We start from the raw sequence: 17702 nt of genomic DNA, 5'->3' as shown, positions 1-17702 counted from the left end.
TGGCAGAATGTTGCAACTACACAAAAAATTACAAACAGTTTAAGGATTTATCAAGGTGCCAGGTTTTATTAACCATTTTGAGACAGAAACAAATGTAAAAAAATAACTACACAAATGGAGAATAAATGTGACATATACTTCAAATTTTTCAGTTTCAAAACTGTGACGACTCCTCTACAGAGAAGTGTGGCATGCCAGTTAATCATGCTTTTTGCTAGTATATTCTACTTCCCCTTTCCTGACTTTCTCCCCAACCCACCCAAGACACTTGGCACTTAATCACTCTGGGTGTATTTGGTCCACAATGCCCTGCCAGAATTACCAAGCAATGAAATAAATCATCATATGCTGCAAGATGCATGTTAGGGACATTCTCTGCAGCTTTCTTCATCCATCCATTGTCAGACAGTGCCATGCTGTGGATGGGCCTCTCTTACTGCTGTTATGCTCTCAGTCTCTACAGGTACAAGTAAGCATGTTTTCTGACCCACTTTCCTCCCCAGCCTCTAGTTAGCCGTATGCTAGCGATACTCCTAGCATGCCAATCAGATCTGCAGCCTGCAGTGCAGTTTATTACAGCACATACACAGTCTCTACTTTTTAAAAAAAGCAAAACAGTGGAAAAATACAGTATCAACTAAGCTTAATTGAATGGATGGTACTTTCTGGAATGCATTCAGCATACTTATGTATGTTGATCATGTATATACTTATGCCTACAAATGGTGTTCTGATGTTCTACTAGGTTATGTATGTGTGTGCAATGGAAAGAGAGGGGAGGAAAGGGAGAGAGGCTGAAAATATTCAAATGATCTTGTCTGCTCATGACCTGTGGAAGGAAAGCTCACAAATCTATAACTGAACACATTTAGATCTGGTTGACTGGGTATGTAACTGACTACAAGAGAGGCCTTAATCAATTTCTCTTATTCTCATTCATTCAGCACTATCAACAACCTGAATGAATTTGTCAGGTAAAGGATGGAACCCTAATCCCATGGGAACATGTAAAATCAAGCAGTATAATACAGTGGAAACAACAATTTATCTAAAACAAAATAACACCAGGCAATTCACAACCAATTGGTCATACCCAACTGAGCAAACACGCTTCGATAAGCATGTCTGAGTTAAGATCTCACTTAAGACAGCATTCTAACTCCCTCCCCATGCCATGCAATGCTAAAATGCCATTAATATGCTACTAGAACCACATGAGGCCATGTGAAAGCCGTTGCATCTTGGACACAGGTCAAGCAGAAACAAGATTTGAATAAGTGTGATAAATAGTTGCAACAATAGAAACCGTAGACAGTGAAAACCATAGCAGAAGTCAGACTACCTTGACCTGACCTGACAGTAAACTGACCTGACCTGACAGTAAACCTTGGCTACAGAGGCTGAGAGCAGCATGCATTATCACAGAATCAAAACAGAGGACATTTTATGCCTGGTGGTGAGTGGAAGGAGATCGGAAGAGCATCTGGTTATGTCACAATAGCCAGGTGCAAAATGATAATTTCGTCTGCTGAGGTCCACTCTGTTCCCCTGAAAGTCTTGGAATTTTATGTCTAGCTATGGAGACATGGCTATGTGCTTCTCCAGTCCTCCCCCTGCTTTCCACCAAGCATGGACTTGACATTTGTGGTGGGGGAGGATGCAGTGGCTCTACAGTATGTTTAAAGAGGTTTTGGTTGGTATAGGGGAAGAAAGGGCATACCAACCTCCACATCACCCACCAAAAGACAAATTATATAGGAATTGCACCTGTATAAGCCATTAACAAAATACCAACCATATACAGGTATCTAGCTTTCTTATAAAACACTATGCAGAATATCTTCCCCCTTGTAAGGAACTTCTTCAGCACCGTTGATAATAACAGTATTGCTATCACAGACCAGGTGAAGTTGCTAAAGGAAATGGATTTGGCCCAGTCTCCATTCCCTAATTTGAAGACAAAGAAGTTGGTTGGCTTGAGGTTGAGGATGAGACCTCTTTAATTTGGAGGGGGAAGCAATAGTTAACCACAATCATTATAATTACATTGCTGTAGCAACCATAGTCACCAAGACAACTAAAGCTTTCCAAGATGAATGCTAAGTTTTGCTTTTATTTATGTAAAGCAAATTATTATTCAGAGTAGACACCACACACTAAACCTCAGACTGTCAGTCACATTTACATTTATAGTAGCAACACAAGTAATAAGCACATCATTATTGTATTGTGTAACTGTTATTCACTGACCTGACCTGACAGCAAACCTTGGCTACAGAGGCTGAGAGCAGCATGCATTATGGCTGAGCAAAGGAAACATTCTTACATGCTGTAACACAGTGTTGAAAATGTACTGTGTTGTTTTCCACTTAATAGAAAACAAGAATTCTCTTTTATCAGCAAGAGGCCAGTTCCATAAAGAATGGATCTACTGTTATGAGGTGTCGAAAATATGTCTAAAACAACAAAATATAGTGTCATTTTAAAGAAAAACAAAGACTGCCTACAGATTCAATTATCAGCACAAGTCACTAAAATATATTATATGTGATCTCTAGTCAGTCCAGGATAATCACAATACTTTGGGTAGTAGACCCACAGTTGCCTACACACATCCACCTAAAGGAAAGATTAACTTACCATGAAGAATAGAACTCAGGGCAGAAATACAGAAACAGGGATCAGATCATGTGACAGATGAGACAGCCAATTCTCTCCCCATGTTTACTCTGTAAATAACAAGATCTAAAATCCACAACATCACACACAGGTGCTCATATAATTGCTTAATGACTAATACAGTAGAGTCTCGCATATCCAATATTAATGGACTGGCAGGACACTGAATAGGCAAAAATGTTGGATACTAAGGAAGGATTAAGGAAACCTCTGAGGATGCATGCCACAGATGCAGGTGAAACATCAGAAGTTAATGCTTCTAAAACATGGCCATACAGCCCAAAAAAACCTACAACAACCCAGCCTTCGACAATAGATGAAGAAAAGGCCTATTAAATGTCAAATTATGTTATGATTTTACAAATTAAGCACCAAAACATCATGTTTTACAACAAATCGACAGGAAAAGCAGTTCAATACACGGTAATGTTATGTAGTAATTACTATATTTATGAATTTAGCACCAAAACATCACAATGTATTGAAACAGCTGTGGATCCGGGTGGGAGGCAGACTGTGTTGGATCATACAGAATGCTGTATGAGCAAAGGTTGGATAAGTGAGACTCTACCGTACTACATTGATAGAGAAGAATGTATATATGCACCTGGTGTTGTAGATATTGGATCCTGCAATGGTGGTGTGTGTTCATTAATGTTATATGCACTTTAGACAAGATAGACCAGTCAGTCTTTACAAAAAACATACATGAACATCAGAAACATCCTTTTAAAAAAAAACAACATGAAAGACACTCAACAGTTGACCTACTCAAATAATAATTTCAAAAGTATATTCAAATAGGGGAAAATCTGAAAAACAATTCAAAAAGTGGTTGGAAAGGGGTAAGATTCTGCAAGTCACTACATGTGTTGATCAGCTCATATTTGCAAGGATGTCTTTATTACCACCAAACGTCTGTGTTTTTTTAATGGCCCCTGTTACTATCTGTACCTTTTTCTAGCCCTACTGGTTACAATCCTATTCATAAAAAATTGTCTAGAGTAATACTTTTCTGATGTGGAGACAGACAACTTTTTTCCTAGAATGTCAGGGATCAGTACACTATATTCTGTGCTTCCTGGAAACTTTCCATTGGGCAGTAGACAATGGCTTGTAGACTGGAATCATTCCAGAGGCCACCACTTTGAGTAGCACTGACGTAGGCCTGGAGAACATATGCTCTTCTGGGTAATGCTGGGTTGTGGCTCTCATCAACATTTATCCAGCAAAGTCAATGGTGATGGATTATGGGAATTGTAATCTATCTATATCAGTAGAACTAGTAGTAGTGGGTGACGATGGTGCTTGTTATTTTGTTCATCTATGTCCCACCTTTTCCCTACTATCGAGATTCATAGTAGCATACAGAATATAAACCCAGAAATGTAAAACGAACAAAATATTTTAAAAGCAATTAAACAACCTTTATTATCAAACCATTTTAACACTTATTAACATTATCACCATGTGATTCATTAAGATCATAATGCCCAACCCTGACCATCAAGACAAAACTCTCATATCTTGTAATTTGCATTAAACAAAGTTGTTTTTTATCACCATATAGGTATTAATCCGCTTGTCTGTGTAGTATGTCAGTGTTAGCTTTCAATGACTGTGAAATGAAAACTGTTAAGATAGTTATTCATTTTTGTACCTTTTACATTTCATTTTCTCCACAATCTTCTCCCACGCAAACATGTTATAAATATCTGCCAATTGAGGCAATATTTCACACATGTAATAAAGTGGGCTGTGATCCACAAATGCTTGTGCCAAATAATAAGTGTCACTTCGAGGTGTCACTAGACCCTCTGCTGTTGTTTTTGCTGTGACAGACTAACACACTAAACCCCTAGAAATGTCAGAGTACAGTATTTACATATAGTTGATGTTGTGCTGATTTAAATCTGGCTTTGTTACCCAACCCAAGCTTTCTCAGTATTGGCTGGGATGACTATTTAAATATAAATAAAATGAATAGTGACAGATAATTGACCTCAGAAAAAAGTTGAAGCTTGAAGGAAAAGAGCATTTCCAAATAACCTCAGCATATTGTAATTAACTCTGATGTGTCACTGATATCAACAGAATATAACACTCATTCCCACCAACATTTCACACATGACTGCTAGGACATGCATGACCAAGCTACATGTGGTCAAAAAACAACAAGAGGATAAAAAAAGAAGAAAAGCAAAACAACTGTTCCAAGCAGAGAAAATCTTAAATGTATCACAGTTGGCCCTCTGTATCCATGAGAGGAGAGATACAGGCGTGAAGGAAAGGAGTAGACATACAGATACTAAGGAAGAAAAGCTGGAGAGAGATATAGACATGAAGGAAGGAAAGCTGGGGAGAGACATAGAAATTAAGGAAGGAAAGTCGGAGCGAGATGCAAACACACTTTGGCTCAGCACTAAGATTTCATGGCAACAAAGGTGAGAAGAGGTGTGTTGGTAACTAGGAGTTGTATGTAAGTCAGATGTTCATAACTGGGGTACTGCGTGTATTCAAGGAAAAAATCTCCAGAAGCAAAGTTTGATCTTGCCACATGCCAAACACTACACTGATGTGTAGATATACTCTGCTGTAGCCTGCTACTATTTGATGGATATTCAGGTTCTTTCCTACACTCATAGAGTTGTTTACCATTTTGTATAAAGGGTGCTATTTTGCTATGTCAATGAGACTTGAGCATCTATGGAGTCTGGTATCCAAAGAGGTGTCCTCAAACCAAACTCCAGTGGATACCAGAACCCATTCTATTTAGATAAGGAAGGGCAAGACTTTGTCCATCCTCTCCTCCCTAATGAGTTACCCAGGAGCAAACATGTTCTGAACTTTGAACTCATTTTACAGCAAGTGAAAGAAAACCGGAACAAAAAGGGGACGAAGCAGGAAGAAAGAGAATCTGGGAGATATTAGAAGCAGCTAAGAAAGTAAGGTGGTATATAATTAACTGGAGCTGTCCCTACCAAATAGGAACAGTTGGAGGGCATGAGCATTAAAGAATTATAGAGGAAATCTATATTGTATATGTCCATTCAAAAGTAAATCCAGTAAAATGTAGTGCAAACAAGTAGGCAGAGCTTGAAATGTCACTTTTAATTAGTGTTAATGTCATGCTGAAGCCATCCATGATTACGCAGTGTAGATTGATGTTCTGGGACTCAAATCACCTTCCCATCACTGCCCATGTCATTATGTTCATCCTCAAAGATGACTTCCCAAGCACTCGATAGCATTAGCCGAGATGCATCCTACCAGCATTTCGTTCTTATCAAATACTTTTGAGTACAACCGCCATATCCACTGTATCAGTACCCATCGTTTCATTTATCTAGATTCAACAAAATATGGCCTCTCTAGGCATTTTCTAGGTCCTCTAGCATGATTCTATGGTAATCTTGGGCCTTCATTTTAATGGGGTTGTACTATAATGGGAATAAGACATTTAAAGAAATGTAAGCATGGTTGAAAGGTCTATGTATACAGATGAATTGGGTCCATTTAGCAAATGACCATTTAAAGGTTCATTTTTTAAACTACACACTCATCTTTACACTATGATTTCTAGAATTCAAGCTAGAACTTCCTCTTGATTAGCTTTAGTTCCATCTCCACCATGTCTCATATCACATCTATACATCAATACATGGGGAAATGCTATCTTTCTCTAATTGCCTTATTCCCATTACATAGAACCCCTGAATCCATGAAGAATGTTTTCCTGGGCTTTGCCTGGATATGAAAAACTGTGAATAATAGTCAGCATGTCAGCTTGCTTCTCTTCAGATTTTTCTTATAATCAACGCCAGGTTTGGTTGTCTTTGTAAATGAAATATTTAATAGCAACAACTGCAATAAAAAGTTAATAGCATCTGTGTGAGAATGAGTCATGCATATTAAATGATAGAAAACTGTACTTAGAAAGAAGATTGTATTTTCTTCTTTATCCTTTCCATTCCAGCATAAGAGTGAAAGTAATAGAGTTTTGAAAAATAAAGCCAGTTTGCTAATTATAACAATACAGTTTCAATGGGCATCATGTGTTAACATTTCACATAATTTACAGCCGAATCCTGACCACTGCAACTATTGTTGCTAAAGACTTATTTTAGTACTCACTGAACTGTAAATCATGAACTGAAGCTAATTCAGCATTTTGAAATACAGGGGACTAAATGCATTTAAATCATATAACTTGATTTTTTCAGGCTGATAGTTCAGATTATTTAATGCCTCAAAGAGCAAAGGGTAACCTACAGAAGAGGGAAATCCTTTTTTAAAATTATAAGAAATACGGATAATCATTTTATTAAACATATATTCAAACAGAGGTTACCTACTGTGTCAGCACTGAATGAAGTTAAAAACTACCTTTGGATTTAAAGGTGGCACACACATCAAAAACACACAACAAAATTATAGGATTTTTCTTTTTTTAAAAAAAAAATCCTGCTGAGAGAGATTTTTCTCAGCCTTCAATGGTTTTTAAATATAATTATAGTTTACCCTACCAAAACATGATTAGTAATAATGAAACCATATAAGAGAAATAAGTTTATTAAATCATTATAAAATGTAATGATGTGTAATGAGAATTGGACTCTGTAGAACAAGGTTTGAATGCCCTGGATGACGTTTAGCAAGCATGATCCCTCGGCCAATTCAAAAATATGGAAATGTTATCAATTAAATAATGAAATATTTTTCACATAAAGGTAATACACCAAGAGTAAAACACAACATATGTACAGCCATCTTGTATTAGCTCAGTGGTCTTCCTATTCTAGTATCCGGTTTGTCACAGTAGTCCGCCAGGTACAGGTGGGGAAACTACTAGTAGAAGGCAACAAACCTCTCCTGCCATTTTTCCTTTAGCACATTTCTTTCCTAGATTTCATTGTAAGGTCCAGGATAGGTTTGACTGGAGCAGCCTGCTTTGGCAACTTCCCTTGGTTTGTGCGTGTTTATGACTGAAATGGTAGAACAAACCTGCTGGAAATGACAACCCTCATCAAGCCTTCTCTAGCAATCTGTTTGTCTATGATCTTGTTGCTTACTGTTTCCTTTGTGTAAGTTCTGGTGTGCAGTTTCCTTTAGTCTATGGTTTCTGAGACTTTATAAAAGGAGCTGCAGACCACATGCTCTTTTTTCTCTCCTTTTGACAGTGTAACTTACTGATAGCTCTTTTGTTACAAGACAGAAGCCCTGGCCGGCTGGCACAGGGAACCATCTCAAAGATATTTGAAACTGGACTAATACGTTTTTTATACCTGTGTATGCTGACCACACGGAAGTTGTGAGTAAGCCAAATGTGTTATTTTCATCAAAGTCTATTTCATTTTGTCTCTTGAGTGTATGATATGAAACAAGTTGTTTTATGAGACAGTATTTTTGGGGCACTGATAAAAACACTTCTGAAATGCTGTTTTTATTCACTGGCAAATCTCTGTTTTCCTGACAGATCAGAGATTGCAGGTTATTTAGTCTAACAACTGAAACCATTGCATAGCATCATTATATTTGATTGTATACCTCAAGACAGGGAGCTCTGGTGTGGGCTGGTCCATGAAGTCATGAAGAGCCAGACACAACTGAACAAATAAACAACAAAAAAAAACTACAAGAGGAGATTCTGCTCTAAAAGGGGTTTTGGCTCTTCTCTAAAAGGTTATGTTCTCTAATAAAACCAAAGTAACAGAAGAATGTGTCATCATGAAGCCTTAAAATTTTCATATAAAACGATTCCTCTAGGCTGATCAGACCTAATGTAAATACTACCCACTGAATATTTTGTTTTTGCTTTATCAACAGAGCTGTCTTCCATCTCCATAGTTTCTGATTTCTTGGTTGCAGTTTCCATTCTGGTTAATGATTGAGACAAAGTATATTTTCAGCTTTGCCATTTTATTCATCAAGTGAGGACAAAACAAAACAAAACAAAACAGCCCTTCTAGAAGCAGCTAGATGATCCCAGTGATTGTCTCTGTAATTTGAAATGCCCCAAGTTAAAATACAAGCTGGTGTCGAGCTGTTAACTTGGATATCCAATATTAAAGTACTTTTTCTGACATCATGACTAGTGAAAGCCCAACTTTTGGTGACATTCCTGGAATGAAGCCAGTGCCAGCTACTGCACAGCTGTCATTTTTTGTTATAGAATCAGCTCCATCCAAGTTCTTTCTGATCTGATTAAATCTGGCATCTCTATCAAATGTAGCCATATATATATTTCTCTCTATATCTGCAGCAGTGGAAATACTGGGGAGCTTACAGAGTTAGAATAACAATGAAATAAAATCCAGTTTCTCATTGAAAGACAACTGTCTATAGAAGATGGTTATTGGGCAGTGCTACCATCACCATTTTGCAGGGCCACTGAAGACATTTCACTGTTTGTGGCAAAGAAATAACTTATTTAAGGGAAAGCAGACTTCATTTGTTATAGTATGCTCAAATGTTGTTGTTATTGTTGTTGTGAGCCTTCAAGTAATTTCCAAGCTACAGGGTTTTCTTGGCAGGATTTTTTCAGAGGGGGGTTTGCCCTTCCTCCAAGGTTGAAAGACTATGACTTGCCCAAGGTCATCCAGTGGTTTCTATGGCTGAACAGAGATTTGAACCCTTGACTCCAGAGTCATAGTCCAAAGCTCATATCCTGGATGTTCTATTACTAAACATCCAATTGTTTTGGTTACTTTTGGGCCTCTGGAAACACTACCTTGAGTTCAGTCACAGGAATGATATCGCACTCAAGAATCACAAGGATATTGAGAAGCACCCCACAGTAATTGGCCACAGTGGTGGGACTAATTGGTGGCAAATATAGAAGAAAACCCTTTTAACAGGCTTGCACACACAATTCTAAATGCCTGGGCAACCAGGCAATTAGACAATGACAACCAAATAAGACAATCAGATGTGTGAGATTGGCAGGATTGTCGAAATGGAACCAAAACAGATCTTTGAGTTAATTGTACACTGATGGGTAGGAGGAAGTTCCAGGTTTGTATTGTTTTTACTGATTTTATCATTTTACTGATTTTAGTGGATAATGTTGAATTGTGGGAATTTGTACTGTTATATATTTTTTTTTTTTGTGATGATTGTTTGTGTAGCAGGCGTCTAAGTGCGCCTTGCAGCTGTAAGCCGCCCTGGGTCCCCTTCGGGGTGAGAAGGGCGGGGTACAAGAACCCCAAATAAATAAATAAATAAATAAAGAAGACTAGTAGAAAAGGAATGTGGAGGCTGCCACAGAAATGTCCCAATATCTCTTGCCTGGGGCACTCTTTTTCTAATCGCAAGATTGTCAATGTCACATTTGTAAAGGTCTGAGGTCCACAGATGCCCAAAAGTTTGACATCAGACTTCTAGTTTTGCTCACTAAAAATGCAAGATGGCAGCAACAGCAACAGGTATGAAGTTAAGTATATTCATGGCTCTTTCTTACCTGAGATGCTCCAGTGAGGGCAGGTACTATAGCAGGAGAATGGAGAGGCTCTTTCACACAGTGTTCATCGAATCCCTTCACATCCTGGTCCATCTGTTCATATGGTAGACCACTTCGTCCAAGCTGAGCATAGTCTCCTCTGCCCCATGTAAAGACCTTCCCCATTTCTAAATTCAAAATACACAATTACACGGCATTAGTTTTTTTTTTCAAATAAACATTACATTTCTGTGTTCATGCCAAAATCTGAGCAATAAGGGAAGCATTGCAAGATCCTCAGCTTTCTTTTCAAAACAGCACATTTTAACCTTTTGATTTCAAGGGATAGTGAGTGCCAGTTATTGACTCAGCACTGCTCCCAGCTTCCTTTCCCAGATCTGAGTCTGTATTTCTCTATTTGTATCAACTTTCAATTTCACCTTTATATGTGTTACAAGATATTTTTTTTCTGACAGGACCAGAAGGTGTGTGTGTGTTTGCCTACATATGCACACATGCACCGAAAAACACTTCCATCTAGTCTAAACCACTGCTTCTTAAACTGTGGATCCTGACCCCAAACAAGGTCCCCTTAGCTCAGTGTTGGAGTCCTGAAAAAATTAGCAACAGTAAAAGTTTTCTGAAAATCTCCTAGTGGCTGTTTCAGATATTTCCATAAATCTGTTGTATAGTGTTTAAAGTGGACTCTGCAGAAGACGTTTTATCTGTACTTCATAAAAAGGAAAATTAGCCCTGTTTAGCAATCCTTGCAAATGCTGATTTGTTTTCAGTAAATGTTTTATTTTTATACGTATTTTATATACTTATATACCTGGGAATCACATACAAATTTATCAGGCCAAAAGGGGTCATGAACGGAAAAGTTTTAAAAGCTCTAGTCTAAAGCAGTTACAATATACAAATTGAAACAGAAATTCGACATCAGCACTGCCCTCTAGAGGATAATTACCAATATCACATACCAGATTTTAGGTTACAAATTTAGCTAAATTCCAGCAGGTAAGTGGAAAATGGTTTGTTTGTTTGTGTGTTTGTTTGTTTGTTTGTTTGCTTGCTTGCTTGTTTGTTCAAAGTATTTCTGCATTGCCTCCCAGACTAAAAACACTTTCAGAGTTATTCACAAATAAAAACCAATTAAAATAATACAAATATTAAAATATTAAGAGTTTTTTAAATTCCTAAAAGCAGTCTAGAAACCATACTAGAATCCAGTTTAGAAACAGTCAAAACAAAAGTTCAAAACACTGAATACTATTGCAAAATAGCACTGCTTTGGCTTCCTCCCAGAACCTTAAACCAGAGGAGGCCAGCACAGACTCTTGAGTTATGGACTATCATGCCCCATGAAGACTCCCACTGTTTACCCCTAATTAAGCCCTTTTTGGTTAGAGGGATTAATATGTTATGTACGGCTTCTGGGGAGTCACTCTAGATGGCCTCTTTGCATTTGAAGCCTATGTTGCCCTGTCCCTCAGGGGCAGAGCCTCAGACAAGGTACTTCTCATTTTTAGAAGAGTCAGCCTTTTTGTGACTGCAAGGTGAAGAGAAAGGAAGGCTGGAAGGTCTACAAAATAGCACGTCCAGTCAGAGCTGTATTCAAGTCCAGTTGAAGTTAAATTTGGGACCATCTTAGAGATAGCTGGAGACCATACAAGAAGAGACAAATAAGAAATAAAGATTCAAGAGGCTCAGTTCATCCATAACTGTGTCTATCTCTCAAAGACTTTACCTCTCCTCATAAAGACTTTGTAGTGAGGGTCAGGAGAGAAAGTCTAAAATTGTTGTCAGTTAATAAATTCTTGTTTGATTCAACTATATAGTCTCCAATCTGTTCCCTGTGCAGCCAGTTCACCTTCCAAGTAGTTAAGATAACATGGGGGCAAAACAGGGAGTTTAACTTTCGCTGGTAAATAGAAAGCCCTGTTATTTCTACACACCAACTTAGCTTCACAGGGTGTTTGGACATACAACAGGGCCTCCTCTGAAGATCTGAAATATCTAACAGTCCTTCAGATACCTCTGTCCCAAGTCTTTTAGGGCCTTGCCGATTATCACCAGCACATTGAATTGAACCAGAAAGTAAACTGGAAATGAGTCCAAGTTTTTACAGAACAGGTGTTATATATTATCGAACATGCATATCTGGCTTCTCAATTTAGCATTTGTTGCACCTTCCAAACACTTTTAAATAAATAACACAAAAATATAAATAGCTTTTTAAAAAAAAACAAAAACCTGAAACCAAATAAAATATGCAAATAAAATAAATGGATGCATAATGTGAGGCTTTGTGCTTTGGTTATATCACGAGTTGACAAGCCCCGTGATATAAGACAATAATGGTAAATAAAGTGTAAGACAGAAAGAAGAAAAAAGGTTGCAAATGACTGAGTCCCATGCCCTGTATTCATAAGGTTGTCAAAAGTCAAAGCTGCTGTATTAACAATTAGCACTAAAGAATAACAGAAATTAACAGAAATGAAATTGAAAATTTCACCAGAAAAAGTACAACATGAATAATGTTGCACTGGTTAAAGTTTGGTTTCTGATCCATGATATACACAAGTCAACATCATCTCAGCACCCCAAAGGTTTCCATCTTTTTCATTTGATAGAAAGGCTGCCTATTATAAATATTGTACATTTTCAAAATAAGCTTTGCAGTCAGTCCTTTTAAAGTCAGTCCTTTCCTATTTTGGAAGCATTCCCACTTCAACTGTCTCATGGCACCTCAAGTATGCACAAATGTTTAATATGATGTAATCAAATTGAACATGAACTATTTAATTTGTGGGCTTTACCTTGAGGGAGTGAAATGTCAATCAAGAAGAATAATAGACTGCAAATGCCATATTCAGTTTAACAAAGCCCATTGGGTCTACAGTGACTGTCACCAACACAAAGCTTGAATATATTTAGTGAATTTTGGTAAAAAAATACATTTACTGCACCCATACAAAACTAAGCTGTTTTGAAGACCTGCTAAAACCAACTGATACTTCCACAGAGATGTTTGTGCTTCTTTTGACTCCACTTTGCTGAAGCAGCATATTTCCACAGCTATCTAAATATACTTTGGGGTGGATGAATATGAGCAAATCCTACAGTCTTAGCCAACTTGTTTGGCTCAGCTACTGGCTCAACTGCACACTTGCCAACAGTTCCATTTTGGTGAGGACAGCCCCAGTTAATCCTCTGTCATCCCACTTCATCAGTCGTCTCTAATGCCCAGATTCTCTGTCTTCCCACATTACTCTTTGTCTTTGACTTATCTTGGTTACTGCTAACACAATACAAATCAAAAAGCAGTATGCATGCAACAGTAGGAAAAGAGATGGAAAAGGGAGGTCTTGCCCTTCTTAAACTTTATTTTATTTATTTAAATATTTATTATTTAAACTTATATGCCGCCACTCCCCTGGGGCTCGGAGCGGCTTACAAGAATAGCTAAAATCTAACAAAGTTTAAAAGCAATTTAAAACAATTTAAAAACAACAGTATCAAACATTAAAAGCCTGTCGGAACAGGTATGTCTTACATGCCCTGCGGAAAGCTGGTAAGTCCCGCAGGGCACGAACTTCAGGTGGCAGAGCATTCCAGACTGATGGCGCCACTACTGTGAAGGCTCTGCATCTGGTTGCCGTTAGACGCAAGGTGTTGACACTGGGGACTTCTAATAGATCTTGGTCCTCAGAGCGGAGGGATCTCTGGGGTTGGTAGGGGGTGAGACGATCCCTTAGATACATTGGCCCCAGACCATGCAAGGCCTTAAAGGTGAGTACCATCACTTTGAAAGTGATCCGGTGCTCAATTGGTAACCAATGCAGCTGTAGTAAGATTGGTGTTATGTCGCATCTCATCGGAATTCCCGCAAGAAGCCGAGCAGCTGCGTTTTGTACCAACTTGAGCTTCCGAATCACCGACAGAGGGAGGCCAATGTAGAGGGCGTTACAATAGTCCAGCCTTGAGATGACCGTGGCCTGGATCACCGTAGCTAGGTCGTCCCTGGACAGGTAGGGGGCCAGCCGTCTAGCCTGCCGCAGGTGAAAGAAGGCGGTTTTGCTCACGGCGGAGACCTGGGCCTCCATTGTCAGCAGAGGGTCCAAAAGGACTCCCAGACTCTTTACCAATGATGACGGGCGTAACGCCTCGCCATCTAGGGTGGGCAGATGGATGTCCCCACTGCCCGGTCCACCCAGCCATAGGATCTCCGTCTTTGCTGGATTCACCCTCAACCTTCTGGCACGCAGCCATCCAGTGACGGCCTCGAGGCACTGATGGAAACAATTGGGTACAGAGTCCGGTCGGCCTTCCATCTTCAGCACCAGCTGAGTGTCATCGGCATACTGATAACACTCAAGCCCAAAACCTCGAACCAGCTGAGCAAGTGGTTGCATATAGATGTTAAACAACAGAGGGGAGAGAATGGCCCCCTGAGGAACCCCACAAGATAGAGGGTACCTCTCAGAGACCAGGCCTCCCCTCTCCACTCGCTGTCCACGGTTGTGAAGAAAGGAGGACAGCCAGTTTAAAGCTCTCCCCCTGATTCCAGCAACAGCAAGGCGGTGGGTCAAGAGATTGTGGTCGACTGTGCCAAATGCTGCTGTGAGATCCAATAGCACAAGCAGCGCTGACCCGCCCTGGTCAAGCTGGCATCGAAGGTGATCCGTGATGGAGACCAGCACAGTCTCTGTCCCGTGCCCTGCACGGAAGCCAGATTGGAAGGGATCTAGTCTGGCTGTGTTGTCTAGGAATTGCTGCAACTGCTCCGCTGCTGCCCTCTCAATCACCTTGCCCAGGAATGAGAGATTTGAAACTGGGCGGTAACTGGAGGGAACCGAGGGATCTAAATCTGGTTTCTTCAGCAAAGGAGAGACCACCACCTCTTTTAAACCCTCTGGAAAGACTCCTTGCTCAAGGGAGCTGTTTATGATCTTCAACAGAGGGTCACGTAATCCCTCCAAGCAGGATTTCACCAACCAAGAGGGACACGGATCGAGGGAGCAAGTGGTCGGTCTAGCTGCAGCTATGAGCCTATTGACAGCCCCTGCATCCAGCAGGATGAACCGGTCGAGGATGGGCCCAGCAAGTGGCCATGGGGTCTCAAGTTCTCTCACTGTATCAATTGTGGCAGGGAGGTCCCGGCGAAGTAGCGAGATCTTGTCTGCAAAATAGCTCTGAAAAACCTCGGCTGGAGGGGCCTGATTACCACTTTTTGGGACGGTAGGAACCGTCGTGCGATGTGCGGGGCTGGATGAATGCAAAGCTGGGGTGAAAATTGCTGGAAGAAACATTAACAACCTCAGATATGCAGATGACACCACTCTGATGGCCGAAAGCGTGGAGGAGCTGAGAAGCCTTCTAATCAAGGTGAAAGAAGAAAGCGCAAAAGCCGGGTTGCAGCTAAACGTCAAAAAAACCAAGATTATGGCAACAAGAATGATTGACAACTGGAAAATAGAGGGAGAAACCGTGGAGGCCGTGACAGACTTTGTATTTCTAGGTGCAAAGATTACTGCAGATGCAGACTGTAGCCAGGAAATCAGAAGACGCTTACTTCTTGGGAGGAGAGCAATGTCCAGTCTCGATAAAATAGTGAAGAGTAGAGACATCAGACTGGCAACAAAGATCCGCCTAGTCAAAGCCATGGTATTCCCTGTAGTAACCTACGGATGTGAGAGCTGGACCTTAGGGAAGGCTGAGCGAAGGAAGATCGATGCTTTTGAGCTGTGGTGTTGGAGGAAAGTGCTGAGAGTGCCTTGGACTGCGAGAAGATCCAACCAGTCCATCCTCCAGGAAATAAAGCCCAACTGCTCACTGGAGGGAAAGATACTAGAGACAAAGTTGAAGTACTTTGGCCACATCATGAGGAGACAGGAAAGCCTAGAGAAGACAATTATGCTGGGGAAAGTGGAAGGCAAAAGGAAGAGGGGCCGACCAAGGGCAAGATGGATGGATGGCATCCTTGAAGTGACTGGACTGACCTTGAGGGAGCTGGGGGTGGTAACGGCCGACAGGGAGCTCTGGCGTAGGCTGGTCCATGAGGTCACGAAGAGTCGGAGACGACTGAACGAATGAACAACAAGGAACCGTCGTTAGAGATCGAATTATTTTGAACAATTTTGCCAGGCGTGAGCTAGCAGACGTTATCAAAGAAGCATAATATACTCGCTTTGCCTCAGTGATAGCATGCTCATAGGATTCCCTGAATGCCTCATAAGCTGATCTCGATGCTCTGTCACGGAGTTGTCGCCACACGCCCTCCAGCTGTCTCTTTTCCCGCTTCATCAGTCGAAGTTCCTCGGTGAACCAAGGAGACCGATTTCGGCGGGGTCTGAGAGGGCGTCTAGGGGCGATCTCGTCGAGTGCATTGGATAGCCTGATGTTCCATGTGTCCACCTGCACATCGATCGAGTCGCTGGCAGGCTCCAGATCCCTCAGAGCATTCTGGAACCTACTGGGTTCCATAAGTCTCCTTGGGCGAGCCCAAATTGGCTCGGCGCCCTGGCAGCGTGGGTAGGCATGCTCCAACCGGACTCTCAGGGCGCAGTGATCCGACCATGGAACCTCTATTGTGGAGGCTTGGGTCACTTGAATTCCTGCGCTGAAAACCAAATCTAACGTGTGCCCCGCCCGATGCGTGGGCCCAGTAGTACAGAGGGAGAGTCCTAGTGTCTCCATGGTAGACACTAGGTCCACAGCCGCTAATGAACAAGAATCAGCATCAGCGTGGATATTGAAATCCCCCAAGACGATAAGTACATACATTGCAGGTCAGGTGTCTCTGCTTTAAAACAGCAGCTTTGCATTTTCTTCCTCACTAATTTTGTCCTCTTGCTGTCTTTCTACACCCTGATATAGTTCTCTATTGCAAGCTCACTAAAACCTGTAAAGCTTGAATTCACACCAGATTCACCACAATGTTTTTGGGTGTGTTGTTTTGCATCTGCCATATTTTATGGAATCCAAGTATTTTGTTGTACACTAAACCAGGCAAAATTGCACATTGAGTCAACGGATGTCTATTTTTCAATGGCAGTCCAATTCCATAATAAAAAATAAAGCACCTAATTGTTTATTATTATTTATTCAGTGCTATTACACATTAATTGAGGCAAATACTTCTCTAGAGGCATGGAAATACCTAACTGGCAACTAAATTTTCAACTGGAAATGACTGAGAACCTCTACATTTAAATGCTTGATAAAAGAAAGCATATACAGCAAAACATCTTCTTATGCACATATTGCTCAAAAATATATGTACTCATCATAATTTTGTCTGGCAGTTATATCACATATTCTAATTCCCTCTTCACTTCAGATGAAAAGTAATAGTAAGCTCCCATTGCCATCAACCATAAACCATGTATTTTATCACCACTGTTTACAATGTAAACACTGTGAATTTTACACGAATTTGGCAAAAGCTGCAAAAAAGGGACAATGTAGATGAAACTTTTGTGCCCTACATTTAAAATAGAAGCATCATGCTGTTTTTCAGGCAGGAGAAAAATAAATAAATCAGCTAATAGCTGTTCTGTAAAAGTGACCTGAATTACAT

General features: G+C 40.3%; 1 protein-coding gene across 4 annotated transcripts in view; it reads right to left on the bottom strand.

The window, feature by feature from the left end:
- The window catches only part of SERGEF (secretion regulating guanine nucleotide exchange factor), a 115763-nt gene that overhangs the window by 77613 nt on the left and 20448 nt on the right, over positions 1-17702 (bottom strand). For 3 of the 4 annotated variants that reach the window (XM_060767983.2, XM_067462627.1, XM_060767992.2), the window contains exon 9: positions 10139-10305. In XM_060767983.2, the coding sequence (XP_060623966.2) occupies positions 10139-10305 (167 nt within the window). Of the gene's footprint in view, positions 1-4151; positions 6544-10138; positions 10306-17702 lie in introns of those variants that run through there. The other variant, XM_067462626.1, reaches the window with a different exon arrangement.

The sequence above is a fragment of the Anolis sagrei genome, chromosome 1, assembly GCF_037176765.1.
Source record: "Anolis sagrei isolate rAnoSag1 chromosome 1, rAnoSag1.mat, whole genome shotgun sequence".
In the NCBI taxonomy this organism is placed as follows: domain Eukaryota; kingdom Metazoa; phylum Chordata; class Lepidosauria; order Squamata; family Dactyloidae; genus Anolis; species Anolis sagrei.
The sequence above is the reverse complement of the archived record's forward strand: the minus strand, read 5'-3'. Positions and strand labels throughout refer to the sequence as shown.